At 43.1% G+C, this 27240-nt stretch overlaps 1 protein-coding gene across 3 annotated transcripts in view; it reads right to left on the reverse strand.

The window, feature by feature from the left end:
- The window catches only part of PCSK6 (proprotein convertase subtilisin/kexin type 6), a 208581-nt gene that overhangs the window by 89111 nt on the left and 92230 nt on the right, over window positions 1-27240 (reverse strand). For all 3 annotated transcript variants that reach the window (XM_053581857.1, XM_053581856.1, XM_053581858.1), the window contains exons 7-9: window positions 22784-22956; window positions 5204-5416; window positions 995-1095 (exon numbers count right to left, since the gene is read on the reverse strand). In XM_053581857.1, coding sequence (XP_053437832.1) covers window positions 995-1095; window positions 5204-5416; window positions 22784-22956 — 487 coding nt within the window. The remainder of the gene's footprint in view (window positions 1-994; window positions 1096-5203; window positions 5417-22783; window positions 22957-27240) is intronic.

Raw genomic sequence — 27240 nt, forward strand, 5'->3', positions numbered from 1 at the left:
GATTTAAGAAGGAAAGGGACGGCTGGCAGTCTTCCTTTCTTTCTTTGGGATACCATGCCATTCTCTCACTCTTTTTCTCCCCCACCCCATTTATTCCTCTCTCACTCTGTTATTTGCTCTCTTCTCTCTCTTTCTCATATCTTCCCCCACCCACCACTGTCTTCCATTTCTCTAATATAAAATAAACTTATTTTTTTATATTCTTTTAAAAAAAAGGAAAAGAAGTAAAGGAACCATTTCATGTCCATTAGGATGGCCTAGAAAGAGAAGGAGATTCTGACCCAGGCTACAACATAGATGAACTTTGACGACATTGTGTTAAGTGAAATAAACCAGTCACCAAGGGGCAGATACTGTGTGACGGTTCTTATATGAGATCTTAGTTTCGTCAGATCTACAGAGACAGAAAGTAAATGGTGGCTGCCGTGGCTGGTGGTGTGGGGAGCAAAGGAGTGTCAGGGACAAAATTACGGTCCCCTCCAAAATGCATATATTGACATCATATGTCCCTGTCCTCTGAATGTAATTACATCTGTAGCTACGTTCTTTAAAAAGGTAATTAGGGAAAAATGAGATTGTGAGGTTGGGCCCTCGCCCAGTGTGACCAGTGTGCTTTATGAGAACATAAGGAAAAAGCAGCCGGCTGTCTGCAGGTCGAGGAGAAATCAGCCCTGCTGACACCTCAATCTAGGACTTGCATCCTCCAAAATTTGGGAAAAAATAAACTCCTGCTGTTCAAGCTACCCTGTCTCTGGTGCTCTATTAGAGGGGGCTGAGCTGACCAATACAGGGAGCTAGTGTTTAACAGATAAAGGGTTTCAGTTTGGGAAGAAGTAGTTCTGGAGATGGATGGTGGCGGTTGCACAATTATGTAAATGTGTTTAATGCCATTGAGCTTAATATTAATATAGTTAAAACGGTCAGTTTTATATGTGTATTTTACCCCTATATAAACATTAAAAAAATGAGGAGAGGAAGGGAAGTGGGAACTTACTTCGCTTCCAGAGCCAAGGCAATGATGCCAGCTACCATGGGTGCTGAGACGGAGGTCCCAGTATGGCCGTCCGTGCAACGCTGCCGAAGATCTGTGGTGACCTGGGTTAGAAGGTGGCACAGGCAAAGGCTAAATCACTTCTTAGAGAAGGCAAGGCTACTCAAGACCTAGCTAACTGGTGAGTGTCACCCTGGGTCCCTGGAACAGGAAAGGCATTAGGCAAATGCATCTCAGCAACTGTGGTTTTCTGCAATTTTTGGTGCTCCCATGAAATCTCTTTGCCCTCTTGCCTGAGATGTAGACCCACTGTGGAGACAGGCAGGTCTTGGGGTGAGAACAGGGGGATTAAGCAAAGGAAAGGAGAGCAGCTGGGAGGCCAAACACAGTGAGGTCCATAATCCTCCTGCACAGATGTGCATGGAGAAATAGGTAAAGCAAATGAAAACAAGGAGGGGGCCTCCAGAGGCCTTCTCCCTGGGTGTCCCGGCACTGTGCCCTGTCACTAACGCCCAAGGATCTCCATAGCAAGGCCATCTGCCAGAATCCCCATTAGCAACCCCTAAGTTGCCCCCTGACACTTCAGAGCAGCTGGAAGTGCCCAGGTGGCGGTCTTTAGGTCAAAGGTCAGGTTCCCCACCAGAACATCCTCCTCAGACAGCTTGACAGGTCTGTGCCCAAAGCACCCCAGTTCCACCTGTGGAGCATTCTCGGCCTCCTGGGGCCTGCTGAGTGGTAGGACAGGGCTGGCTGTTGTTTGTGAAGGTGAGGCTGCCTCTGCCACTTGGAGGCCCTGCCTGTCCTCATCAGAGGTGCTGAGCCCAGGCTGGGTGGGAATGTTGACTCTGGACCTCACCACTGCTTGGCTGGATTTGTGCCTGCTATGAGCTGAATTGGGGAGCAGCTGCTATGGGTTTGGCCCATGTGGGTCCAGCTGTCTAGATGGGATTGTGGCCCCATGACCTTTGCCCCTGATGTTACTCCCATGTACTTTGCAGACAGAATTAAGGTTAGTAAGCAGCTGGCCTTAGAAGAATATCCTGGCTCACTTCAAAGTGGAGGAGGAAGGCTGCAGAGTCTTTCAGAAGACATAAGCTGTGACAAGGACATAGCCTGTCACTGCCAGCTTTAAGAGGGACTTAAAGGACACTTAAAAGGACACTTAAAAGCCAAATAACGTGGTGGGTGGCCTCTGGAAGCTGAGAACCCCCAGGTGACAGCTCACAGGAAATGGGAACCTCAGTCCTATAATCACAGAGAACTGAATTCTGCCAACTACCTGAGAGGGCAAGGAAACAGAATCTTCCCCAGACCTCCAGAAAGGATCAGGGCTCTGCCAGCACCCCAATTTCAGCCAGAGAGACTTGTAATAGAGACCCAGCCAAGGCTGCTGGACTTACAAACCCTGGGACCATGAGATATCAATTTGTGCTGTATTAAGAGCTATTGCATTTGTGATAATATGTTATGGCAGGAATAGGAAACCTACCCACTGCAAGGCTCTAGCAGCCAACTTGCTTAACCTTTCAGTTAGGCAATTCCTCCAGTGATAACTGTCCAGCTCCTCTTTCCATGCTTAGTAACTTCCCCATACACATTTTATCTGGGCTGACAACTGCCCAGTGGAGAGGGGTCTAGCCCATGTCATAATGTACAGGATAACCTGACAAGAATGCCAGCAGAGACCAGCTTCCTCTCTGCCCATTTCAGCAGGGTTAGGGCACCTCCACACGGGGAGGGAAGCTCAGGGCCAGGGAAAAGGGACAAGAATGCAAGCTTTATGTCCCCAGCATCTTAACACGCCAGTGGACACAATGATATACTTCAAGGGGCTTCTGTACAGATCACAGCTGGGCACCTGCACATACTTGTGCTTGGTAAATGGAGGCTGGGCAGGAAGCCAACCTGCAAAAAGCAGGTGAGGACCACGGCTGGCACTGCAGCCTCAGAGAGGGGGAGATTCCAGGGTAATGAGTAGAGAGTCTTCCCTGAGGGAAGGAGAACTGAGCCAAAGTAGGCAGCTCCCCACCCTCCACCCCCATCCTAGTGCTATGTTTGGGACTTGGTTTGTGGTCAGTGAACGAACAAACCCTCCTCTTCTGGTGAGAGACACTTGGCTTTAGGTTCCACTCCTTTTATCAAGAGTCATGTCTCAGGCTGGGTCAGTGGCTCATGCCTGTAATTCTAGCACTCTGGGAGGCTAAGGCAGGCAGATTGCTTGAGCTCAGGAGTTCAAGACCAGCCTGAGCAAGAACAAAACTCCACCTCTACTAAAATAGAAAAACTAGCCTGGGTGTTGTCCCAGCTACTTGGGAGGCTAAGGCAGGAAGATTGCTTGAGCCCAAGAGTTTGAGGTTGCTGTGAGCTATAATGATGCTGCAGCACTCTAGCCAGGGCAACACAGTGAAACTCTGTTTCTGGGAAAAAAAAAAAAAAAAAAAAAAAAAAGAGGGTGGTGGGTAGGGCTCCAGTCACATACACCGAGGATGGCAGTTTCGAACCTGGCCCAGGCCAGCTAAGCAACAATGACAACTCTGCAACAACAACAACAAAAAATATAGCTGGGCGTTGTGGTAGGTGCCTGTAGTCCCATCTACTTGGGAGGCTGAGGCAAGAGATCGCTTAAGCCCAAGAGTTGGAGGTTGCTGTGAGTTGTGATGCCATGGCGCTCTACCATGGGCAACAAAGTAAGATGCTGTCTCAAAAAAAAAAAAGAGTGATGTCTCACCATCACTCCAAGTGGATACTGGTCAGCACACAAGGAGACAAGGCTTTCGTTACCATCACCGACCTTTCTGAACTCTGAGAACATGTGGCCAACAGTCCAGAGCAGCTGCTCAGCCCCTCAGAAGACTCAAGAGTGAAAACTGGGCTCTCACAGAAGAAAATGTCACCTACACTGTCAGAGCAGACCTCTTGGACAGCACCCATGACTATACCCTTCTAACCTATGCATTATTGAGTGGAGAAGAGATTTTTTTTTTAATAAAATGAGAATGAAAGTATTTTGTAGCTAAGGAAGGCATGCACACACTCATGCACAAATAAACACATGCCTTAGCATGATTCATTAAGCAAATAAAGCTGAAAGTTTTGCTTCCAGGGTGGAAGGACGCCATCCTCCCTGCACACAGGCCATGGTGCAATGTCTTGGACTCACACACACTCAGCCGCAGCCTTTGTCAGGCACAAGGCACTATTTAACAAGACCCCAGCAAGTCTGTGTTCAAATGAGCTGGATGCCTACACAAACAGGACACCATTCAGAATCTCAGTTGCCTGTCCCAGGGGCACGTGCTCTAGCAGAAAATGAAAATAACAACTTAAATTAATACCTTACTTAACCAGACTAGGCTGCTGCCAGGCTGGCGGCAGAATGATGGTGGCTGACCTTTTGTGAGCGCAGAGCAGAGCAGAGAACAGGAAGCCTGTATGCTCCCACAGAAAAGTATAAAAATAAATGTGCAAATAATTTCTAAAGAGGTAGCTAAGCATCAGGAGAAATGAAAAGATGCTAGTGAGCTTTAAAATTTAACCATGTCTGGCCAGCTCAAAAACCAGCTTAATGACTGCACATTTCAATTCTGTATTAATTTGGAAACCCTTCCTTTCTCTTATTTTTTTCTAAGTAGGAAAGTATGTAGGGAGGGAAGAAGCATAAATTCCACCTGTTTGCTAAAGCAGCCATTCTTTAAAAGATAAATCACACTAAATGTTCACATAAGTGAGCAGAACAGACAGAAACCACTGCTCAACTTAGAAGTGTCCAGTGCACGTTTTTCTGGAGCAACAGAATGCCTAGAACACTGGTACTTCTGGAATGTCTCTGTGAGCAACCAAGACTATGCATTGGAACTGGACTGGTCTATCGTATTCTAAGTGATACGACCACAGAACTTCAGAGAGCTAAAACGAGACAAGTTGAGAATGAACCCCATTCTTAAATGCTATTTTTAGCTCTCTAAAGCCTCAGAGAGGATTTTAATTGCTATTTCTGTGCAAAGATTAGAAAGGCCAGGCTTGAGGAAGACTGCCAAGGGACTAAGGTTTGTCTCGAGGTTCAAACAGTTTCTTGCTGGGCAAGGCTAGGACTCTGGGACCCAGAACAATCTAGCCTTGACCAACTCATCTTTTTGTTAAGGGGAAAAGGAACTCATTCCCTGAGGACTGAGGCAAGCATTATGAACTTCCCAACTTGCTGAGAAAACTTACAATTTTCCGCTCATAAAAGGCCCCGCTGCTGTAAGTGGTGGTGAGGGTGGAGGCACACTCTTCCAGGTACCAGGGCTTGTGGCCGTTCTCAGTGGTGCTGCTCACAGAGATGGTGTAGATGCTGTTGGTATAGCCGTCACAGGAGCAGTAGTCCCCCTCTCTCCCGCCGTTCCCAGATGCCCAAACAAAAATGGAGCCTAGGCCCTGCCGGCCCTGGAGGGGAACAAGAATAAGGCATCAGCCCTAGGAGCCAGAACCACCTGGCCTGGGGTCCCCTCTTCCTGAACATTCTTTCAAAGAGGATAAGAAGGATATGTTCAGACCATCTGGATACCACCAAGGGCATGGTTTTGTAGGCTTTGTTTTGATTTTAATAGAGCACTTTTGCCTTTGGCAGTAGCATTAAAACTATAGGATCATATCGGGCAGGGGGTGCAGAAAGACTCCTCTGTTCTTCACAGGAAAATCCAGGGTCCTAACAGGGGCTATTCTATTTCAGAGTAATACCAATAATTTTTATTATAATGATCTATGATCAAAGAGACCTAACAGTACTGCAATACTAAAATTAGAGATGATGGAGGAATTTATAATTTTTCTGAATTGAAAGAGCTAGCTGGTCTAGTGGGGAAGAAAATGAGTTTTCCTTAAAAAAACTCTCCTGAAGAAGTACTCTTCTTAAAAAAAAAAAAAAAAAAAAAAAAAGAAGTACTCTTCTTAGAGGACAAGCTAATTTTGCAAATCGAGATGGGAGCATGTATTCTGGATGCAGACAGAATAGGGCAAAAGGGTCATGGTCTAAGAAGCTGATGGGCACTGGTGGATATCCCGTTCAAGCTCCCTGGGTCTCCACTGTGGGTAGGGTAAGTCTTTGAGGTGCAGATCATCATTGCCAGCCAAGACCAGGAGCCTCACTTGTGTGCAGGTTTTCCTCATCCAGGATGTACCACGAAGCAAGGCTTTGACAGTGGCATAGCAGGGCACACTGCTAGAGTGCTGGTTGGTCCCGCACCCAGAGGATCACTGATTTATGACCAAACCAAGCATCACTCCAACCACAGACACTAGCTAAAGATTAGCTAGGGGAACACTGAATGGACCAATTTAGTCCAGATGGCTGGACATGCTGGTGGTGGACAGCCAGCCCTGAAAGCAGTGCCAACATCCATCTCCACATAAAACTGGACCCAGTGGGCTACTGATGTGGGATCTTCTTTTCCAAAAAACAGAGAGGAAATTTATACTTACACCCAACAATTGGCCAACTTAATAACTTTCAATCAAATTGTACAATCCCATAGAGTCAAAGTGAAGCCCTACTGTGCAATGGATGTGCTACACTCACTCTTAGAGTTCAATTCTACTCTTGCTGAGGGGACACCCCACCCCCTGCTCAGTAAGGCCCATGTCAAGGGGCTTTCTAGATCAAGGCTTTCCAGTTCCGACCTAAGGCTCCTAGTAGTGCCTTTCAGGGGGTTCTTGGTGCTCACTCAGCCCTGCTGCCTCACTCACTCTGATTTTTGCATCTCCAAGGTGAAACGGCCCAAGGGCCAAGAGCTCAACAGACAGTTCACTCACATTTAGCAAAAAAGTTAACCTTCTAGAAGAAAGGCACAAAGTATGAAGGAAATGAGTAGGTCCATGCACATAATTACCTGTAGGAAGAGATTCATTAGAAGTTGCAACTAAAATCCCAATAAAAATGTATTTAGCCCATCAGAGGCTGTCTTTGTTCCATCTGCCCTAGCCACTGTCACTCTTAATCTACCCCACTCAAAATGATTTATCAAATGTTGTCATTTTTCAAATAAAGCATGCAACCTTATTGCTCCAGGAGCATAGAGAATAGCCTAAAACAGTGTCTTCACCCACCCCCCACCAAACCTGAATGTGCACACATTTGGGTCCCCTGGGAGCCCTGTTACAGTGCAGGCGTGGACCCAGCAGGGCTGGGGTAGGCTTGGGATTCTACATTCCTAATGCATTCACAGGGGATGCCAATGTTGTTAGTTCCACACCTCGCTTTGAACATCAGGGGCCTAGAATGCAGACGGTTTGCATTTCTTCCACACACTGTGTTTACAACCAGACCACTCTCCAGTCTCACAAGGCACTGAGGTGCCAACAGCTTCTTTCCCTTCTTAAAATGGTTTTCTGGAACAAGGACATAAGAATGAGGCCAAAAAATGACCCAGATCTGAGGTGTGAAGAGATGTTCTAACTGTTTACTGAGAACTTCATTTTCACTTTTCAGATCTTTTCATGGCTTCAGATGGAAATCATAGGACAAAAGCTACAGGGGACATTTCAACCCCAGCCATGAATTTGCATTTCTGTTCAGTAAAGCCATGATTTCAACCCAATCCAATCATATTTCAGTGTCTTCCCTGGGGTGCAAGAGTTTATCCATGAGCTCAGAAAGACTGTTCCTGAGGGCCAGCAAATACCAGCCATCTGGACATGGCCAGTTTTTTAGCCACAGCAATGTTTAATCTCCTCTTCTGAATGACAAGCTAAGTGAAGAGAACAGCTCCATAAGGACTGACATTAAATAGATCTCTGTGCCAAATCATGGCCTCTAAACCCTCCTCTCACCAGGCCACATTGTCTAACAAAAATGAAGTCAGATTTCACAGTGGATGACTATAGGGTGACAAATGGGGTGGCAGGGATGAGAAGCAGATGGGGAAGTGTGGTTTGGTTTGAGATCATCAAATTTCTAAGAGGATTTTCAGTGATAGTTTCAGACAGATGCAATTTAAGGCTCTCATGTGACATATTTTACTTCCAAATGACTTTTAAAAAAAGATATTAAATGACCTCAGCATTTCAAGACCTATGACAAGAATGAGGAGGAGCCTTGTGGCCACCCACCCCCCCACTTCCCCAGTCCCCTGACAGCCTGATAAAGCTGATGCTGCACAGGATTGAACGCAAAGACCCCTCCCTGTGGTTCCAACTTTGCAGTCTTGCATGGGATCCAGCTAGATGAGCACAACCGCCCGCTGCAAAACAACCACTGCCTCTCTTGGAAACAGGGTGCCTCATCCTAAGATTTCACATCTTTAGAAATCATCTCCTAGAAATGACATATATTTGGCATGAACACTGTTCAAAGCAAAACATTCCGTGAAGAACATGCCATCTTTGACTTAGCCACCTTCTCTGAAGCTTAAATTGAGCTTAATTTTGAGGATGTTCCACTTGTCATCAAGACTCAGATCCAAGTGATTGATCTAGTGGCCAGAACAGGGAGCTGAGTAATGGAGAGAAGTGATTTATGTATTAGGTGGTCCTTGCAGGCAGCAGCTGGCTCTGTCAGGCCTGAGTCAGCCGGTGCCTGTTCAGCCCAGCTCCAGGGCTCAGTGACCTAACAGAAGCTGTTTCCGAGTTTTCCTGGAGTCCTGTAAATAAAAGAAAGCCGGCCAATGTCCCAAGCATGCACACGAGGTTCCTCTTCCTTTGCTTCTCTTCTCATATGAAGTGCTAACTCTGAGGGACACAAGGATGGACACCTCTGTCACCAATTTCCCAGACACAAACCTTGAGCAGCTGGAGGCAAGGACTGCAGAGATATGTCTCACACTCGTGGGACAGCCTCCTAGAAGGTGCAGGCCAGTGGCAGGGGTGAAGGGTGCAGAGCAAGTGGATTGTGGTGGGTGCCTGTAGTCCCAGCTACTCGGGAGGCTGAGGCAAGAGGAGCTCATGAGCCCAAGAGTTGGAGGTTGCTGTGAGCTATAATGCCACTGCACTCTACCAAGGGCAACGAACAAAAATGATTTGAGCAGTAACATTATAAAAACAAACAATGACTGTGATTAAGATTTGTAAGTGGGGGGGGGGACAGGCAAGATGGCTGACTGGAGCCAGCCTTTGACAGACGCTCCCGTCCAGAGGGAAGGATAATGTCCAGAAAGTACTAATGAAACTGAAGACTGGGAGTTGAACTGAGAGAGAAGAGTGTTAAGTGCAGGTCACCTCTGCTGAGGCAAGCTGCAACTCCAAGAAAGCAAACTTCAGATTTTCTACAGCTAAGACTTTAAACCAGAGTCACTAATCCATTAAGATCGGACAAGGACCAGCTGAATATAAGACAGAGCTACCTAACCCCATCACACCAAGCAGGTTTCCTCAGCCTCAGACTGTAATACTGTATGTGTCCTGTGCAAAGTTATAGGGGAAAAAGATGCAGTCATCAGTCCCACATCCTTGACAAAGGGCTGGTTAACCACAACTCCAGGAGCTCCCAATCCAATTTCACCTTATCTGCCCATCTAGCTAATTGGTAAAAAACAATCGTGAGGCAGAATCAGTGGAAAACTCAGGCAACATGAATAATCAGAGTACATCAACTCCCCCAAGGAAAGATATGGCAAATACAGCAGAAGATCCATTCATATAAACAAATGGCTGAGATGTCAGAAATCAAGTTCAGAATTTGCATAGAAAATAAGATCAACAGAATGGAGGTAAAGATGGAATTGTAATTTCAAGGAGTAATTCAAAAGATGTTCAATGAATTCAAAGACAAAATCACCAAAGATTTTGACACATTGAGGCAAGAACTTGCAGCCCTCAAAGATCTGAGAAATACAGTAGAATCCCTCAGTAACACAATATAGCAGGCAGAAGAAAGGATCTCTGACACTGAAGACAAAGCTTTTGAATGCTCCCAAATGCTCAAAGAGGAAAAGTAGTGGAGAGCAAAAATAGATCATTCTCTTAGAGAGCTCTGGGATAATTCGAAGAGATCTAAAATTTACCTTATAGGAATACCTGAAGGTGATGAGGTTGCTTAAAAGGATACAGATGCTCTTCTTCATAAAATAATCAAAGAGAATTTCCCAGACATGCCAAGAGATTCTGAAATTCAGAGAGCAGACAGTTTCAGAACACCAGCACGACTCAACCTGAATAAGAAATCTCATGGACACATTATAATTAGCTTTGCCAAAATTAATATGTAGGAGAAAGTTCTGTGAGCAGCCAGATGTAAGAAAACCATAACCTACAAGGGGAAGAATATTAGAATGACTGGTGCTCTATCTCTTGAATCCTTTCAAGCTAGAAGAGGGTGGTCATCGACCTTTAATCTCCTTAAACAAAATAACTTTCAACCCAGGATCCTGTATCAAGCTAAACTGAGTTTCATTTATGGTGGAGAAATTAAATACTTTAATGACATGCACATATTGAAGAAATTTGCCATAACTAACCTAGCTCTCCAGGATATTCTCAGACCCATCCTCCATAATGCACGGCACAATCCTCCACCACAAAAGTAAACTCATTCAGAACCTTTTGATCAAATTCCAACTTCCACAGTGGTGAAAGGATTAAAAATGTCCACTGGGGGGGGGGGCGGAGGCGGAGACAAGATGGCTGACTGAAGCCAGCTTTCCACAAAGGCTCCCGTCCAGAGAGTTAAAGGACAGAAATTTAGCAAGTAACCTGGTGGATTACAGCTGCACCAAGAGAGAAGATTGAAGAATGCACATCAACCCTGATAAGGTGAGCTGCGACCCCAAGGATACAAACAAAAAGTACAAAATAATCACCAAGCAGATGTGAGTCCCCACCCCGATGAGAATGGCTCAGAGTGCCCCACAAACAAATGAGCAGAGTTCAAAGGTCCTCCCACTACACTCCATGGGAGAGAACCTCTAAAAACTGGACCCACCTCCCCTACTAGGGTGCCATGACATTTTCCTGCCAGGCATAAAACTGTATAAAACTGTACATATTCTCTACCTGCAATTCTGAGCTCCCAGCACTCCCCTCCACTCTCACTCTGAGGTCTAGAGGCCTGTCCCCTAGGAGTCCAGATTCTTGGGTGATTTCACGAGGGGTGTGGACAGGGCCTGGACGGCAGCTGGTCAGTGCTGATTCTATGGCACGGGAGTGAGGAAAAGACAGTCAACTGAGAGGGAACCATGCCGGAGTGGAGGTGCTGACTGAGACAACTGATTTGGACATTTTGAACTGAGCCAATCGCCTGAGGACTATCCAAGTGGAGGCCTGGGTGTGTGGTTGTAGGAAGGTTTGATTTTCCTTTTCCAATTGTTACTGGGAGGTGGGGGATGACTTAATTGCTGGTATTTCTCCACAGCTTAGACTTCAACCCAGAGTAACTGTTTCACTAGGGTCAGACAGAGACCAGCTGAAAACAAGACAGAGCCACTTAGCCCCAGCACACAAAACAGGTCCCCAGTTTCTCAGGCTGTAGCACTGTACGGGTCCTTGACAAAGCTCCAGGGGAAAAGTCAAACTGTGTAAAATAATCATGGGGCGGAATCAGCGGAAAAACTCTGGTAACATGAATAACCAGAATAGATCAATCCCCCTCAAGGAAAGATATGGCAGATGTAACTGAAGATCCCATTCATAAACAGCTGGCTGAGATGTCAGAAATCAAATTCAGAATTTGGATTGCAAACAAGAGTAATAGAATGGAGGAAAATCCAGAATTAGAAATTCGAGGATCAATTCAAAAGTTGGAAATAGAAATTCGAGGAGAAATTCAAAAGTTGTCTCAAGAATTTAATGAATTTAAAGACAAAAACCGCCAAAAATTTTGACGCATTGAAGCAAGAATTTGCAGCCCTCAAAGATCTGAAAAATACAGTAGAATGCCTCAGTAACAGAGTGGAGCAAGCAGAAGAAAGGATTTCTGACATTGAAGACAAAGCTTTTGAATACTCCCAAACTCTCAAAGAGGAAGAGAAATGGAGAGCAAAAATGGATCATTCTCTCAGAGAGCTCTGGCACAATTCGAAGATGGCTAATATCCGCCTCATTGGAATCCCTGAAAATGATGAAGTGGCTTTGCAAGGCACAGAGGCCCTTCTCCATGAAATTATGAAAGAGAATTTTCCAGACATGCCAAGAGATACTGAAATTCAGATAGCAGACAGTTTCAGAACCCCAGCTCGACTCAACCCAAAGAAGACATCCCCCAAGCATATCATAATTAATCTCCTAAAACAAAATAACTTTCAACACCGGATCCTGTATCCAGCTAAAATGAGTTTCATTTATGATGGAGAAATTAAATACTTTAATGACATTCATATGTTGAAGAAATTTGCCATAACCAAACCAGCTCTTCAGGATATTCTCAGACCTATCCTCCATAATGACCAGCCCAATCCTCTACCACAAAAGTAAACTCACTCAGAAACTTTTGATCAAACTCCAACATCCACAGTGGCAAAAGGATTAAAAATATCCACTGGACTTTCGAAAAACTTGATACCCAAATTTTACCAGACTTATCAATATTCACCATTAATGTGAACAGCTTAAACTGTCCTCTAAAGAGGCACAGGTTAGCTGACTGGATACAAAAACTCAGGCCAGATATTTCTTGCATACAAGAATCACATCTTACCTTAAAAGATAAATACAGATTCAGGGTGAAAGGATGGTCGTCCATATTTCAGGCAAATGGCAATAAGAAAAAAGCAGGTGGTACAATTCTATTTGCAGACACACACAATAGGCTTTAAACAAACAAAAGTAAGGAAGGATAAGAATGGTCACTTCATATTTGTTGAGGGTAATACTCAATATGATGAGATTTCAATTATTAATATTTATGCACCCAACCAGAATGTGCCTCAATTTATAAGAGAAACTCTAACAGACATGAGCAACTTGATTTCCTCCAACTCCATAATAGTCAGAGATTTCATCACTCCTTTGGTAGTGTCAGATAGATCCTCCAATAAGAAGCTGAGCAAAGAAATTTTAGACTTAAACCTAACCATCCAACATTTGGATTTAGCAGAACATTTCATCCCAACAAAACTGAATATATATACTTCTCATCAGCCCACAGAACACACTCCAAAATTGATCACATCTTAGCTCAGAAGTCTAACCTCAGTAAATTTAAAAGAATAGACATTATTCCTTGCATCTTTGCGGACCACCGTGGAATAAAAGTTGAACTCAGTTACAACAGGAATCTGCATACTTATACAAAAACATGGAAGTTAAATAACCTTATGCTGAATGATAGCTGGGTCAGAGATGAGATTAAGAAGGAAATTGCCAAATTTTTGGAACAAAATGACAACGAAGACATGAATTATCAGAACCTCTAGGATACCACAAAGGCAGTCCTAAGAGGGAAATTTATAGCACTGCAAGCATTCCTCAAGAGAACGGAAAGAAAGGAAGTTAACAACATAATGAGACATCTCAAGCACCTGGAAAAGGAAGAACATTCCAACCCCAAACCCAGTAGAACAAAAGAAATAACCAAAATTACAGCAGAATTAAATGAAATTGAAAACAAAAGAATCAGGGGTATTTGCGAAACTTGGTAAATGTAGAATGTAAATGTTTTGGCACAGTAACTGAGATAACGCCAGAAAGGCTATGTTAACCACTGTGATAAAAATGTGTCAAATGGTTTATGAAGCGAGTGTATGATGCCCTATGATCATATCAATGTATACAGTTATGATTTAATAAAAAAAAAAAGAATCAATAGATCAAAACAACAGATCAATAAATCAAAAAGTTGGTTTTTTTGAACAGGTCAATAAAATAGATAAACCTTTGGCTAACCTAACCAGGAAAAAAAGAGTAAAATCTCTAATCTCATCAATTAGAAACAACAAAGACAAAATAACAACAGACTCCTGCAGAAATGCAAAAAATCCTTAATGAATATTATAAGAAACTTTATTCTCAGAAATATGAAAATCTGAAGGAAATTGACCAATACTTGGAAGCACGTCACCTTCTAAGACTTAGCCAGAATCAAGTGGAACAGGCCAATATCAAGTTCTGAAATATCATCAACCATACGAAATCCCCCTAAAAAGAAAAGCCCGGCACCAGATGGCTTCACATCAGAATTGTACCTAAACTTTAAAGAGGAACTAGTACCTAAATTACTCAACCTGTTCCAAAATATAGAAAAAGAAGGAAGAACCCAACATGTTCTATAAAGCAAACATCACCCTTATCCCCAAACCAGGAAAAGAACCAACAAGAAAAGAAAATTGTAGACCAATATCACTGATGAATATACATGCAAAAATATTCAACAAGATCCTAACAGAGAATTCAGCAACACATCAAACAAATTATACATCATGACCAAGTTGGTTTTATCCCAGGGTCTCATGGCTGGTTCAATATACATAAATCTATAAGTATAATTCATCACATAAACAAATTAAAGAACAGGGTGGCGCCTGTGGCTCAAGGAGTAGGGCGCCCGTCCCATATGCCGGAGGTGGCGGGTTCAAACTCAGCCCCGGCCAAAAACCAAAAAAAAAAAAAAACAAATTAAAGAACAAGGACCATATGATTCTCTCAATTGATGCAGAAAAAGCTTTTGATAATATCCAGCATCCCTTCATGATCAGAACACTTAAAAAAACTGGTATAGAGGGGACATTTCTTAAACTGATAGAGGCCACCTACAGCAAACCCACAGCCAGTATCATATTGAATGGATTAAATTGAAATCATTTCCACTCAGATCAGGAACCAGACAAGGCTGCCCATTGTCTCCACTGCTCTCTAACATCGTAATGGAAGTTTTAGCCACCGCAATTAGGGAAGAAAAGGGGATCAAGGGTATCCATATAGGGTCAGAAGAGATCAAACCTTCACTCTTCACAGATGATATGACGGTATATCTGGAAAACACCAGGGATTCTACTACAAAACTCTTAGAAGTGATCAAGGAATACAGCAGTGTCTCAAGTTACAAAAATCAACATTCATAAATTGGTAGCCTTTATATATACTAACAATAGTCAAGCTGAAAAAACAGTTGATGACTCTATTCCATTCACAGTAATGCCAAAGAAGATGAAATATTTGGGAGTTGATCTAACAAAGGATGTGAAAGATGTCTATAAAGAGAACTATGAAACTCTAAGAAAAGAAAGAGCTGAAAATGTTAAATGGAAAAACATACCATGCTCATGGCTGGGAAGAATCAACATTGTTAAAATGTCCATACTACCCAAACAATATACAATTTTAATGCAATCCCTATTAAAGCTCCAAGGTCATACTTTAAAGATCTTGAAAAAATAATACTTCGTTTTATATGGAATCAGAAAAAGCCTTGAATAGCCAAGATATTACTCAGAAATAAAAACAAAGCAGGAGGAATCATACGACCGGACCTCACACTATACTATATAAATTGATAGTGATCAAAACAGCATGGTACTGGCACAAAAACAGAGAGGTAGATGTCTGGAACAGAATAGAGAACCAAGAGATTAACCCAGCTACTTACCGCTATAAGGCTGGCAACCTGGAGAAGACTGAAACTGGACCCGCACCTTTCACCATTAACCAAGATAGACTATCACTGGATTAAAGATTTAAACTTAAGACACAAAACTATAAAAATACTAGAAGAGAGTGCAGGGAAAACCCTTGAAGAAATCGGTCTGGGTGAGTATTTTATGAGTAGGACCCCCCCCCAGGCAATTGAAGCAGCTTCAAAAATATACTACTGGGACCGGATCAAACTAAAAAGCTTCTGCACACCCAAGAACACAGGAAGTAAAGCAAGCATACAGCCCTCAGAATGGGAGAAGATATTTGCAGGTTATGTCTCTGACAAAGGCTTGATAACCAGAATCCACAGAGAACTCAAACATATAAGCAAGAAAAGAACTAGTGAGCCCATCGCAGGGGTGAAGGGACTTGAAGAGAAACTTCTCTGAAGAAGACAGGAGCATGGCCTACAGACATATAAAAAAATGCTCATCATCTTTAATCATCAGAGAAATGCAAATCAAAACTACTTTGAGATATCATCTAACTCCAGTAAGATTAGCCCATATCACAAAATCCCAAGACCAGAGATGTTGGCGTAGATGTGGAGAAAAGGGAACACTTCTACACGGCTGGTGGGAATGCGAATTAATACATTCCTTTTGGAAAGATATTTGGAGAATACTTAGAGATCTAAAAATAGATCTGCCATTCAATCCTAAAATTCCCCTACTAGGTATATACCCAGAAGACCAAAAATCACATTATAACAAAGATATTTGTACCAGAATGTTTATTGCAGCCCAACTCATAATTGCTAAGTCGTGGAAAAAGCCCAAGTGCCCATCGATCCACAAATGGATTAATAAATTGTGGTATATGTACACCATGGAATATTATGCAGCCTTAAAGAAAGATGGAGACTTTACCTCTTTCATGTTTACATGGATGGAGCTGGAACATATTCTTCTTAGTAAAGTATCTCAAGAATTGAAGAAAAGGTATCCAATGTACTCAGCCCTACTATGAAACTAATGTATGGCTTTCATATGAAAGCTATAACCCAGTTACAACCTAATAATATGGGGAAGGGGAAGAGGGAGGGGAGGGAGGGGCGCGGATGGGCAGAGGGAGGGTGATTGGTGGGATTATACCTATGGTGCATCTGACAAGGGTACATGTCAATCTTAGTAAATGTAGAATATAAATGTCTTAACACAATAACTAAGAAAATGCCAGGAAGGCTATGTTAACCAGTGTGATGAAAATGTGTCAAATGGTCTATAAAACCAGTGTATGGTGCCCCATAATTGCATTAATGCACACAGCTATGATTAAATAAATAAATAAAGGAAAGTCTATCAGTCAAAAAAATAAAAAATGCCCGCTGGACTTTCGAAAAGCTTGATACCCAAAATACTACCAGGCTTATCAATACTCTCAATTAATGCGAATTGCTTAAATTGCCCTCTAAAGAGGCACAGGTTGGCTGACTGGATACAAAAACTCAGGCCAGACATCTGCTGCATTCAAGAATCTCACCTTACCTTGAAAGATAAACATAGACTTGAAGAAGGGATGGTTATCTATAATTCAGGCAAATGGAAATCAGAAAAAAAGCAGGTGTTGCAATTTTATTCACAGATACAATAAGCTTTAAACCAACAAAAGTAAGGAAAGATAAGAATGGTCACTTGATATTTATTAAGAGTAATACTCAACATGATGAGATTTCAATTATTAACATTTATGAACCCAACCAGTTGCACCTCAATTTATAAGAGAGACTCTAACAGACATGAGCAAAGTGCTTTCCTCCACCACCATAATAGTTGGATATTTTAACACCCCTTTGGCTGTGTTGGATAGATCCTCCAATAAGAAGCTAAGCAAGGGAATTTTAGACTTAAATGTAAGCATTCAACAATTGCATTTAACAGACATCTACAGAACATTTCATCCTAACAAAACTGAATACACATTCTTTGCATCAGCCCATGGATCATCCTCCAAATTGATCACATCTTAGGTCACAAGTCTAACCTTAGCAAATTTAGAATAGAAATCATTCCTTGTATTTTCTTGGACCATCATGGAATAAAAGTTGAACAACAGAAATCCGCATATTCATACAACAACATGGAAACTAAATAACCTCATGCTGAATGACAGCTGGGTCATAGATGAGATTAAGAAGGAAATTACCAAATTTTTGGAACAAAATGACAATGAAGACACAAATTACCAGAACCTCTGGGATACTGCAAAGGCAGACCTAAGAGGGAAATTTATAGTGTTGTAAGCCTTCCTCAAAAGAACAGAAAAAGAGGAAGACAACAACTTAATGGGACATCTCAAGCAACTGGAAAAGGAAGAACATTCCAACCCTAAACCCAGCAGTAGAAAAGAAATAACTAAAATTAGTACAGAACTAAATGAGATTGAAAACAAAAGAATTATACAACAGATCAAGAAGTTGGGTTTTTGAAAAGTTCAATAAAATAAGATAAACCTTTGGCTAACCTAACCAAAAGTAGAAGAGTAAAATCCCTAATTTCATCAGTCAAAAATGATAAAGGCCAAATAACAACAGACTCCTCAGAAATTCAACAAATCCTTAATGAATATTACATAAAATTCTATTCTCAGAAGTACGAAAATCTGAAGGAAATAGATCAATACTTGGAAAATGCCACCTTCCTAGACTTAGCCAGAAAGAAGTGGAAATATTGAACAAGCCTATAGTAAGTTCTCAAATAGCATCAACTATAAGAAATCTCCCCCAAAAGAAAAGCCCAGGACCAGATGGGGTTTGGTAGAGTTCTGATGGCTTCACATAAGAATTCTATCAAACCTTTAAAGAGGAACTAGTACCTATATTACCTAACCTTTTCCAAAACATAGAAAAAGAAGGAATACTTCCCAACACATCTATGAAGCAATTATCACCCTGATACCCAAACCAGGAAAAGACCCAACAAGAAGAGAAAATTATAGACCATTATCTCTAATGAATATTGATGGAAAAATATTCAATAAGATCCTAGCAAACAGAATCCAACAACACATGAAACAAATTATATATCATGACCAGGTGGGTTTCACCCCAAGGTCCCAAGGATGGTTCAATATACATAAATCCATAAATATAATAAATCACATAAACAAATTAAAAAACAAAGACCATATGATTTTCTCAATTGATGCAGAAAAATCTTTTGATAATATCCAGCATCCTTTCTTGATCAGAATGCTTAAGAAAAATGGTATAGAAGGAACATTTCTTAAAGTGATAGAGGCCATCTACAGCAAACCCACAGCCAATATCATATTGAATGGAGAAAAAATTGAAATCTTTTCTACTCAGATCAGGAACCAGGCAAGGATGCCCATTGTCTCCACTGCTTTTTAACATTGTAATGGAAGTCTTAGCCATCGCAATCAGGCAAGAAAAGGCAATCAAGGGGCTCCAAATAGGACCAGAGGAGATCAAACTGTCACTCTTTGCAGATAATATGATTGTATATCTGGAAACCCCCATGGAATCAACTATAAGACTCCTAGAAGTGATTAAGGAATACAGCAATGTCTCAGGATACAAAATTAACACTCACAAATGTGTAGCCTTTATATATACCAATAATAGTTGAGGGGAAAAAACAATCAAGAACTCTAATCCCTTTATAATAGTGCCAAAGAAGATGAAATATCTGGGAATGTATTTAACTAAGGACGTGAAAGATCTCTATAAAGAGAACTCTGAGGAAAGAAATAGCTGAAGTTGTTAACAAATGGAAAAATATACCATGCTTATGGCTGTGAAGAATCAACATTGTTAAAATGTCTATCCTACCTAAAGAAATCTACAGATTTAATACGATCCCTATTAAAGCACCTCTGTCATACTTTAAAGACTGGAAAAATTAGTACTTCGTTTTATATGGAAACAGAAAAAAACCTCGAATAGCCAGACATTACTCAGAAATAAAAACAAATCAGGAGGAATTATGCTTCCAGACTTCAGACTATACTATAAATCAATAGTGATCAAAACAGCATGGTCTCATTGAGGAAATGCTTGGGAGAAGATTCTGATCACATCCGTATGGTGAATTAAACAGAATAAAAATTGTTTCAAAAAAAAAAAAAAAAACCCAGCATGGTACTGGCACAAAAATAGAGAGGCAGATGTATGGAACAGAATTGAAGACCAAGAGGTGAACCCAGACACTTATCATCATTTGATCTTTGATAAGCCCATCAAAAATATAAATTGGGGGAAAGATTCCCTATTTAACAAATGGTGCTGGGTGAATTCGCCGGCGACCTGTGAAAGACTGAAACTGGACCCACACCTTTCCCCTCTAACAAAAATTGACTCTCACTGGTTAAAGGACTTAAACTTAAGACATGAAACTATAAAAATTCTTAGAGACAGTACAGGGGAAACACGTGAAAAAATTGGCCTGGGAAAATACTTTATGAGGAGGACACCCCAGGCAATTGAAGCAACATTAAAAATACATTACTGGGATCTGATCAAATTAAAAAGCTTCTGCACTGCCAAGAACACACTAAGTAAAACAAATGGACAGCCCTCAGAATGGGAGAGGATTTTTGAAAGTTATATTTCCAACAAAGGGCTAATTACCAGAATCCACAGAGAACTCAAACTTATTAATAAGAAAAAAACAAGTGATCCCATTTCATTGTGGGCAAGAGACATGAACAGAAGCTTCTCTGAAGAAGACAGGCATATGGTCTACAGACACATGAAAAAAATGCTCATCATCTTTAATCATCAGAGAAATGCAAATCAAAACCACTCTGAGATACCATCTAACTCCAGTAAGAGTAGCCCACATCATAAAATCCCAAAACAACAGATGTTGGCATGGGTGTGGAGAAAAGGGAACACTTCTGCACTGCTGGTGGGAATGCAAGCACGTATGTTCCTTTTGGAAAGAAGTTTGGAGAACACTTAGGGATTTAAATGTAAACCTGTCGTTTGATCCTGCAATTCCTCTTCTAGGTGTATATCCAAAAGACCAAAAATCATTTGGCAATAAAGATATTTGCACCAGATTGTTCACTGCAACTCAATTCATAATTGCCAAGTCTTGGAAGATGCCCAAGTGCCCATCAACTCATGAATAGATTAATAAACTGTGGTATATGTATACCATGGAATACTATGCAGCATTAAAAAATGGAGACTTTACCTCTATTACGTTTACATGGATGGAGCTGGAAAATATTCTTAGTAAAGTATCTCAGGAACGGGGAAAAAAATATCCAATGTACTCAGTACTATTATGAAACCAATTTATAATCAGTCACACTTTCATAGGAAAGATGAATCACAACTATAGCCCAGGATGAAAGAGGGAAGGTGAGGGAGAGGGGAAGGGAGGAGAGTGGGTTGATAGAGGGAGGGTTAGTAGGAGGACCACACCTACGGAGCATATTGCAAGTACAAGTTGGATCTATCAGGTATAGAACACAAATGTCTTTTTTTTTTTTTTTTTTTTTTTGTAGAGACAGAGTCTCACTGTACCGCCCTCGGGTAGAGTGCTGTGGCGTCACACGGCTCACAGTAACCTCTAACTCTTGGGCTTACATGATTCTCCTGCCTCAGCCTCCTGAGCAGCTGGGACTACAGGCGCCCGCCACAACGCCCGGCTATTTTTTTGTTGCAGTTTGGCCGGGGCTGGGTTTGAACCCGCCACCCTCGGCATATGGGGCCGGCGCCCTACTCACTGAGCCACAGGCGCCGCCCCAGAACACAAATGTCTTAACACTATAATTGGGTAAATGAGGTAAAGGCTATGTTAATTAGTAGGATGTAAGCACTCCAATTTGTACAAATAATCAACACATTGAATCCCATAATGGCATAAATGTATTCCTGATCTATGTACAAATGACTTAATTAAAAAAAAAACAAAAAAACTGCCCAGCAAGTGTAAGGAAACTGGCTAGTGGCAGGTTTCAGTAGAGTGGAGGGGTTGTGCGGCAGGGGGGGTTCTTCTAAGAAAGAAACACTCATCCCCTCAAGAGAGGAAATTCACAGATAGTGACCAAACTCAACGTACCCAGGGAAGCAATCAAATGACATTATTCAGAAAAAGAGAATCGTGAGAAGTGTTGTTTTTTTTTTTTTTAAATAAAAGAAAAAACATTTCTCCTGTGTGGGCTGCATTGGGGGGGGAAGCAGTCAGAAGAAAACAAAGAAAGAGTTTTAAATATAATCCTCTGGTTCTATTCAATTGATTTATTAACTATTAACTACATTTTTAATTACTGGGCATGGGTTACAGTACGATACGAACTTAAAAACAGTTTTACATGACATTAAATAATAAAATAGGCTCAACTTCTGCCACCCTCCCCATGTCTGGCCCCCCACAGAAGTCAGAGTAGCCTCGACTAAATGCTGGGACTGCCATCTCTGAACATCATGCCAGCAGCCACTGGCCACCCTTATGCTCTGGGCTAGGGCCTCCTGGGCCACCCAGGGCCTTCTGGATATTGACCACAGCTCAGTCTACCTGCTCCAAGAAGTTCTGCTCATCCAGAAATCTGCCTTGCCACCTTCTCTGCAAGAACTGCTTCATCTCCAGCCACCCTTTTCCTGTCTCTCAGCCTTTCTGACCCATAAGGACCCAGAATTGACGATCACACAGTGGCTGGCAGGTGTGCCTCCTAGGAGACTGCCGGCTCCCCCTTAGCTGGTCAGTAGAGAACCAGCCTGTCAGATCTTTGCTCTGCTGAACCCATGTGGAGGTTCTGCCCAAGAAATTCTAAATATAGTGGACTGTGTGATGGCAGTTAGATGCAGGTGCCTAGACCACAGCTTGCTGTTACAGTTAGGTGCTGGGTTGGCTCACAGCCTGGGATGGATGCAGAAAGCCCCAAGGCTGGTATTTCTGTGGGCAGGTGGGCTGAGGCCTGAGACCCTTGGCTACCTGCACAGTCTGGGTGGGTAAGTAACAGGCTGGGTGACCTGACTTGGCCCCCTCCCATCCTCATCAGGGTCAGGCAGACTCCAAGGCAGAGGGGCAGGGTGCTGGGAGGACCTGCTAGCTCTCCCTGGGATCTTGTTCTGGGACAAGGCTGAACACTCCCACTCTCCTTGGTAAATAACCGCTTCCCTGGGTGATTCCTCCCTGACTCTTGTCCTGGTACCTGGCTCAGCAGGGCCCTACCTGTCCTCTTCCATGGTGGTGGCCTGTGTTGCTCTCACATTTAGTTGTTAGAAATGTTTACTGTCACCCTCACCCCAGAGAGCTCCCCATGGCCCTAGGTTACTCACACCTTTTTAATGCCGTACTCAAAAGCCTGTTTAGCCAGTCGGCCAGGCCCGTCCACGGTCTTCCCATCATCGTCCGGCCCCCAGCTGGCACTATAAATGTCGATGTAGTTGGGTCTGATGCCCAGAGACTTTGCCTCAACCACATCTGTGACGTCACCATCCAGCATGCGGATTCCTAAAAGCGTAAGAGGAGGCTACAGGTCAGTGCTAAATGTTCCAAGCACACAGTGATGGCCACCCCGGGCCCAAACCACTTGGACAATGACGTGTCACCATGCTAGGAGCGGGGGCTTCTCCCCATCATTTCACAAAGCTTTCTCCCACTCTCCATGCTGGCTGACATGAAAGAATTTAAATGATACCTTAGGCCACACTGTAAAGCCTACCCCTTTCAAAAGGCAACAAAGGAAACCAAGCTACTTCCAAAAGAGAAGATTCCAACAGCTTCCCTCAGTGCCATCAAGTCATGCTGGTATTTAAAAATGCACATTTCTGTAATAGAATTTTGGGGACTCTTTCAGTTTTCTCAGCTGCTAGTAGTTTATGTCTACCTCTCTTTCTTTTATGACTCCATCGCTGAAGTGTAACTTTGGATGAAGCAAACTAAGCTTGTAGCCTTGAAGACAGAGGCCTGGGCCCCAGGCTATCGAAGAGCGGGGCGGGGCTTGGACCTCGCTAGCCTTTCATGTCTATCTGGGCCCTATCTAGGGCTATTGCCCTAGAGGAGTCTGTAGAGCTGGGGAGTCCAGCTTTCTCCCGAGAGCCCAAAAGAGAGAGGAGTGAGTGGGTTCCCACAAGCCTCTTCCCATCCCACCATGCCAGCTGGAGGGTCTCTCCTCCTTGCCCCTCACCTAGCATTGGCCTCCTGATGGCACTCTGTACCCAACCCCAACAACACTGCCTCCTCCAGAGAAGGAGCCAGCAAGGCCTGGCATGTGACTGGGAGGCAGGGGCTAATGACAGCCATCTGCGTGTTCCTTCTGGATTCCAGTAGATGCACACAGTTGGACTTATGTGAGGCTCAGGAAAATCTGACACCCCACCCTAAATCAGCACTTGCCATGGACACGCGGCCCCTCCAGTCCCCCACTCAAAGGCCCAGGAGCCCCCACACTTTAGCTTTACATGTGAGTGGCTCTCAGCAATGTCAAGTAGAAGAGAAACAGTAATTGTTCCTCTAATGTAAAAAGAAACATCCATTTAACTATAAATCACCGGGTATAAAAATAATGTAGACAAATCATTTTGATGGCAAATTAACTCCCCATTGTTAGCTTGCTAATGGATCACTTTTCAGCATACTGGGCTCAATTTGACTGGTTTAGAGCAGCTCTAAGGGCGAGTCCGTGAGCACGAGGTAGAAAGGTATTCAGTAGAAGGAAGATGATTGCTTTGTGGGATCTGGGGAGTTTGTGTTGGGGTGAACAACTTACAGTGATATCCAGGCTCAATCCCCCACAACAGACAATTCTAGCCAACCACAGAAGCTCAGTCCAGAAAAGAATCACATAGGTTTGCCTCACTTTAAATAATATATGCAGTCCTATAAAAGCACCTAAACCCAATAATATTTTAAATGCCCTGGGAGAACTTGCTGAAATGAATGATTTTACAAGTCTCTTGGCAAAGTTAAAAAAAAAACAACAACACGTTTTTCATAGTGACCCTGTCTCTCTCCCCTGTCCCCTCCTTCTAATTTATAGCTTGGCTTTCCAAATAACAGGGTTGTATAAAGTAGGGCAAACCCATCAACAGGCAGGCGGCCCTATAAAGCTGCACGAGGCACGGCATTTCCTCTGGAAACTCTCTGAGAAAGCTCCATGTCAAAAGCAATGAGAAGAACACACATAACCCACACACGCATGCACACCAACACGAGAAGCCAACTATCCTGCCTGGGGTTGTGAATGTCTACAAGAAGGCAGGGGATCAGGCATGCTAGGCCCACTTCTGTTTATCGAAAAGTAATGTATTTTGCCTTCAGCAAATGAATGGCAATGCAGGAGCAATGAACAGCAGCAAGTAAAATTAGACTATAGCTTCCTGAGTGTGACAAATAGGCCTCCCCAACAAATTTTGCTCATTAATCTCAAGTTTATTTTAGTAAATCCATGGAGAATTGGGTTTTTATTTTTTGGTTTTTTCTTTTCAGTAAAAGTACATTCTGTTCTGAGCAGCCGTTCTGGTTTCAACAGTTTTTCAGAAATGCTACAAACATAAAAGGTTTCTGTCAACTGTCATTATCACCTGAGACAATAACAGGGCTCCCAAATTGCTAAATATGTTCTTGTGTCACAACCCTGTTTTAGGAACCCCTTTGAGCTTTGTCAAGGCCTGTGTTCACTGTTGTCACACAACGTGTGTGTGTGTGGAGACCAGTAGTTGACCACCAAGCCAAGTCTCTCAGGGCTTCCTGCTCGGCTCCTGACCTCCTAATGGAGCCATTTCTCACATCCTTACAGAGTGGAACCATAGCTGTAGGCAGTGATGCACCTATAAACTTGTAGCTGTGTCCTGCCATGGAGCCCTGCGTCAATGAGATGAGGCTGCCCTACGTGGGATCTTGTGCTAAACATGTTCCTTTATTTTCTGGGTTCTGATGCTCTGACATTTGGGGCTTTGCTGACCCTGGAATCCTTCCATGTCTGGTAAACCTGTCTATGCTGGAACCACCTCTGCCATTGAGCTCTTATACACCCGGCCATTATTCCACTCTCCTAAAGGCCCCACAGCCAGGTACCAGACAACTCAGGGCAGCCCCAATGCCCCAGAGTCTGCTGAAATTATTCAAACTAGCCGATTCTAAATTTTCTTTCCCTGCCTTGTAGGTTCCTTATACCAAAACCACAATAAAGGCTCTTGCCCACATTTTCACCTCACTTTCTCTGCCTCCTAATCAACTGGGCACTTCCCTATGTGACCCTGCATGATGTCATGTGCCTTGTCCTCTGAGAGGAACTGAGAGCAACAAACTTCTTTTTCAATCAATAGCAAATCTAAATAATAAGAAAAAGTAGGATTCTCATGGCTCTCATAAAAACAGGCTGGGTGTAGTGGCTCACATCTGTAATCCTACCACTCCGGGAGGCCAAAGCAGATGGATTGGTTGAGCTCACGAGTTCAAGATCAGACTGAGTAATAGCAAGACCACAGTCTCTACTAAAACACAGAAAAAACTATTTATAGGTGAGCACCTGTAGTCCCAGCTATTGGTTGGGAGGCTGAGGCAAGAGGATTGCTCAAGCCCAAGAGTTTGAGGATGTGAGCTGTGATGTCATGGCACTCTACCCAGGGTGACAGAATAAGACTCTGTCTCCAAAAAAAAAAAAAAAAAAGAGTAATAAAAACACGAAAAGCCTTGGCTGTTGTCTAGAGATTTGGCACCTAGGGAACGAGGGCTGGACTGCCCAGTGAGAGTGGCAGCTTGGGACACAGGTCAGAGCAGCTCGCTTCTGAGCCAGGTGGAGCACCCCTAATCCACCCTGCAACAAGGACAGTGAGGATCCTGAAGGGATGTGCACTTGCAGAGGACGCAAACATACTCTGAACTGACCTCTGAAGGAGGCAAGGAGATGGTGAAAATGAGACACTGATGCTGCCCTAACAGGTGGCCTGAGCACTCGTCACTAAGGCTCGCATGTGCTCTTTTTGCTTCTGTCTGCCTCACATACACTCAGATAGAAAGCAACTCATTGACAGTGTTGTGAGGACGATCTCAGAAACCCAGACGTGTACACCTCCTTCCTTCTCCATCCTCTGTGGGTGGCTGCTGTGGTGCAGCCTGGGGAGGGCATGGCCCCTGAGGAGACACAGGGCTGAGGGCCTACAGCTGGTTCTTATCCCTCTCCTCCTTTCATGGCTCCTGCTTAGCCCAGGTGGAGCACTCAGGCCTTGAGGGCAAGGCTGTGGTTAAGAATGTGGGCGTGAGGGAGAGGGAAGTGGAGAGCCCCTGCATCCTGACAACACCAGATCCTAACATTCACCAAATCTCCTGAAAGCTCCTAATGTATTTTAAATCCTACACAGTTAAAAATGCACTTGGAGCTTTTGAAGATTAATCTGTAGCTTAAACTGCTCTCTTAAGATGCTCATGTGCCTAAACTCCTTAATGGGAATGCTAATAAGGCTGAATTCTGTGACTCAGAGTTAATATAATTAACAAATTTATGGGCATGGATTATTCTGGCAGTTAAGTATTTAACATTTTCGTGTTTGTGAAAGGATCATCATCATTTGGTTCCCCAATCAAAATATGGGCAAAAATACCAACAGAAATTCAGCTGTTGCTATTTACTTTCCCTTCCCAGAAACAGAGTAAACAGAGTTTGAAAACACGTGCCTACTTCTCAAGGCCTGAGCAGGGTAGCTTTTCTGTTTTGAAGAATTTGTCATATGTGGAAGGCAGGAAAGGGGGGTTCCTGGCTGTCACCAGCTGTTCTGCTCCCCTGGGGCCTGGCCC

Source organism: Nycticebus coucang, chromosome 2 (assembly GCF_027406575.1).
Source record: "Nycticebus coucang isolate mNycCou1 chromosome 2, mNycCou1.pri, whole genome shotgun sequence".
In the NCBI taxonomy this organism is placed as follows: domain Eukaryota; kingdom Metazoa; phylum Chordata; class Mammalia; order Primates; family Lorisidae; genus Nycticebus; species Nycticebus coucang.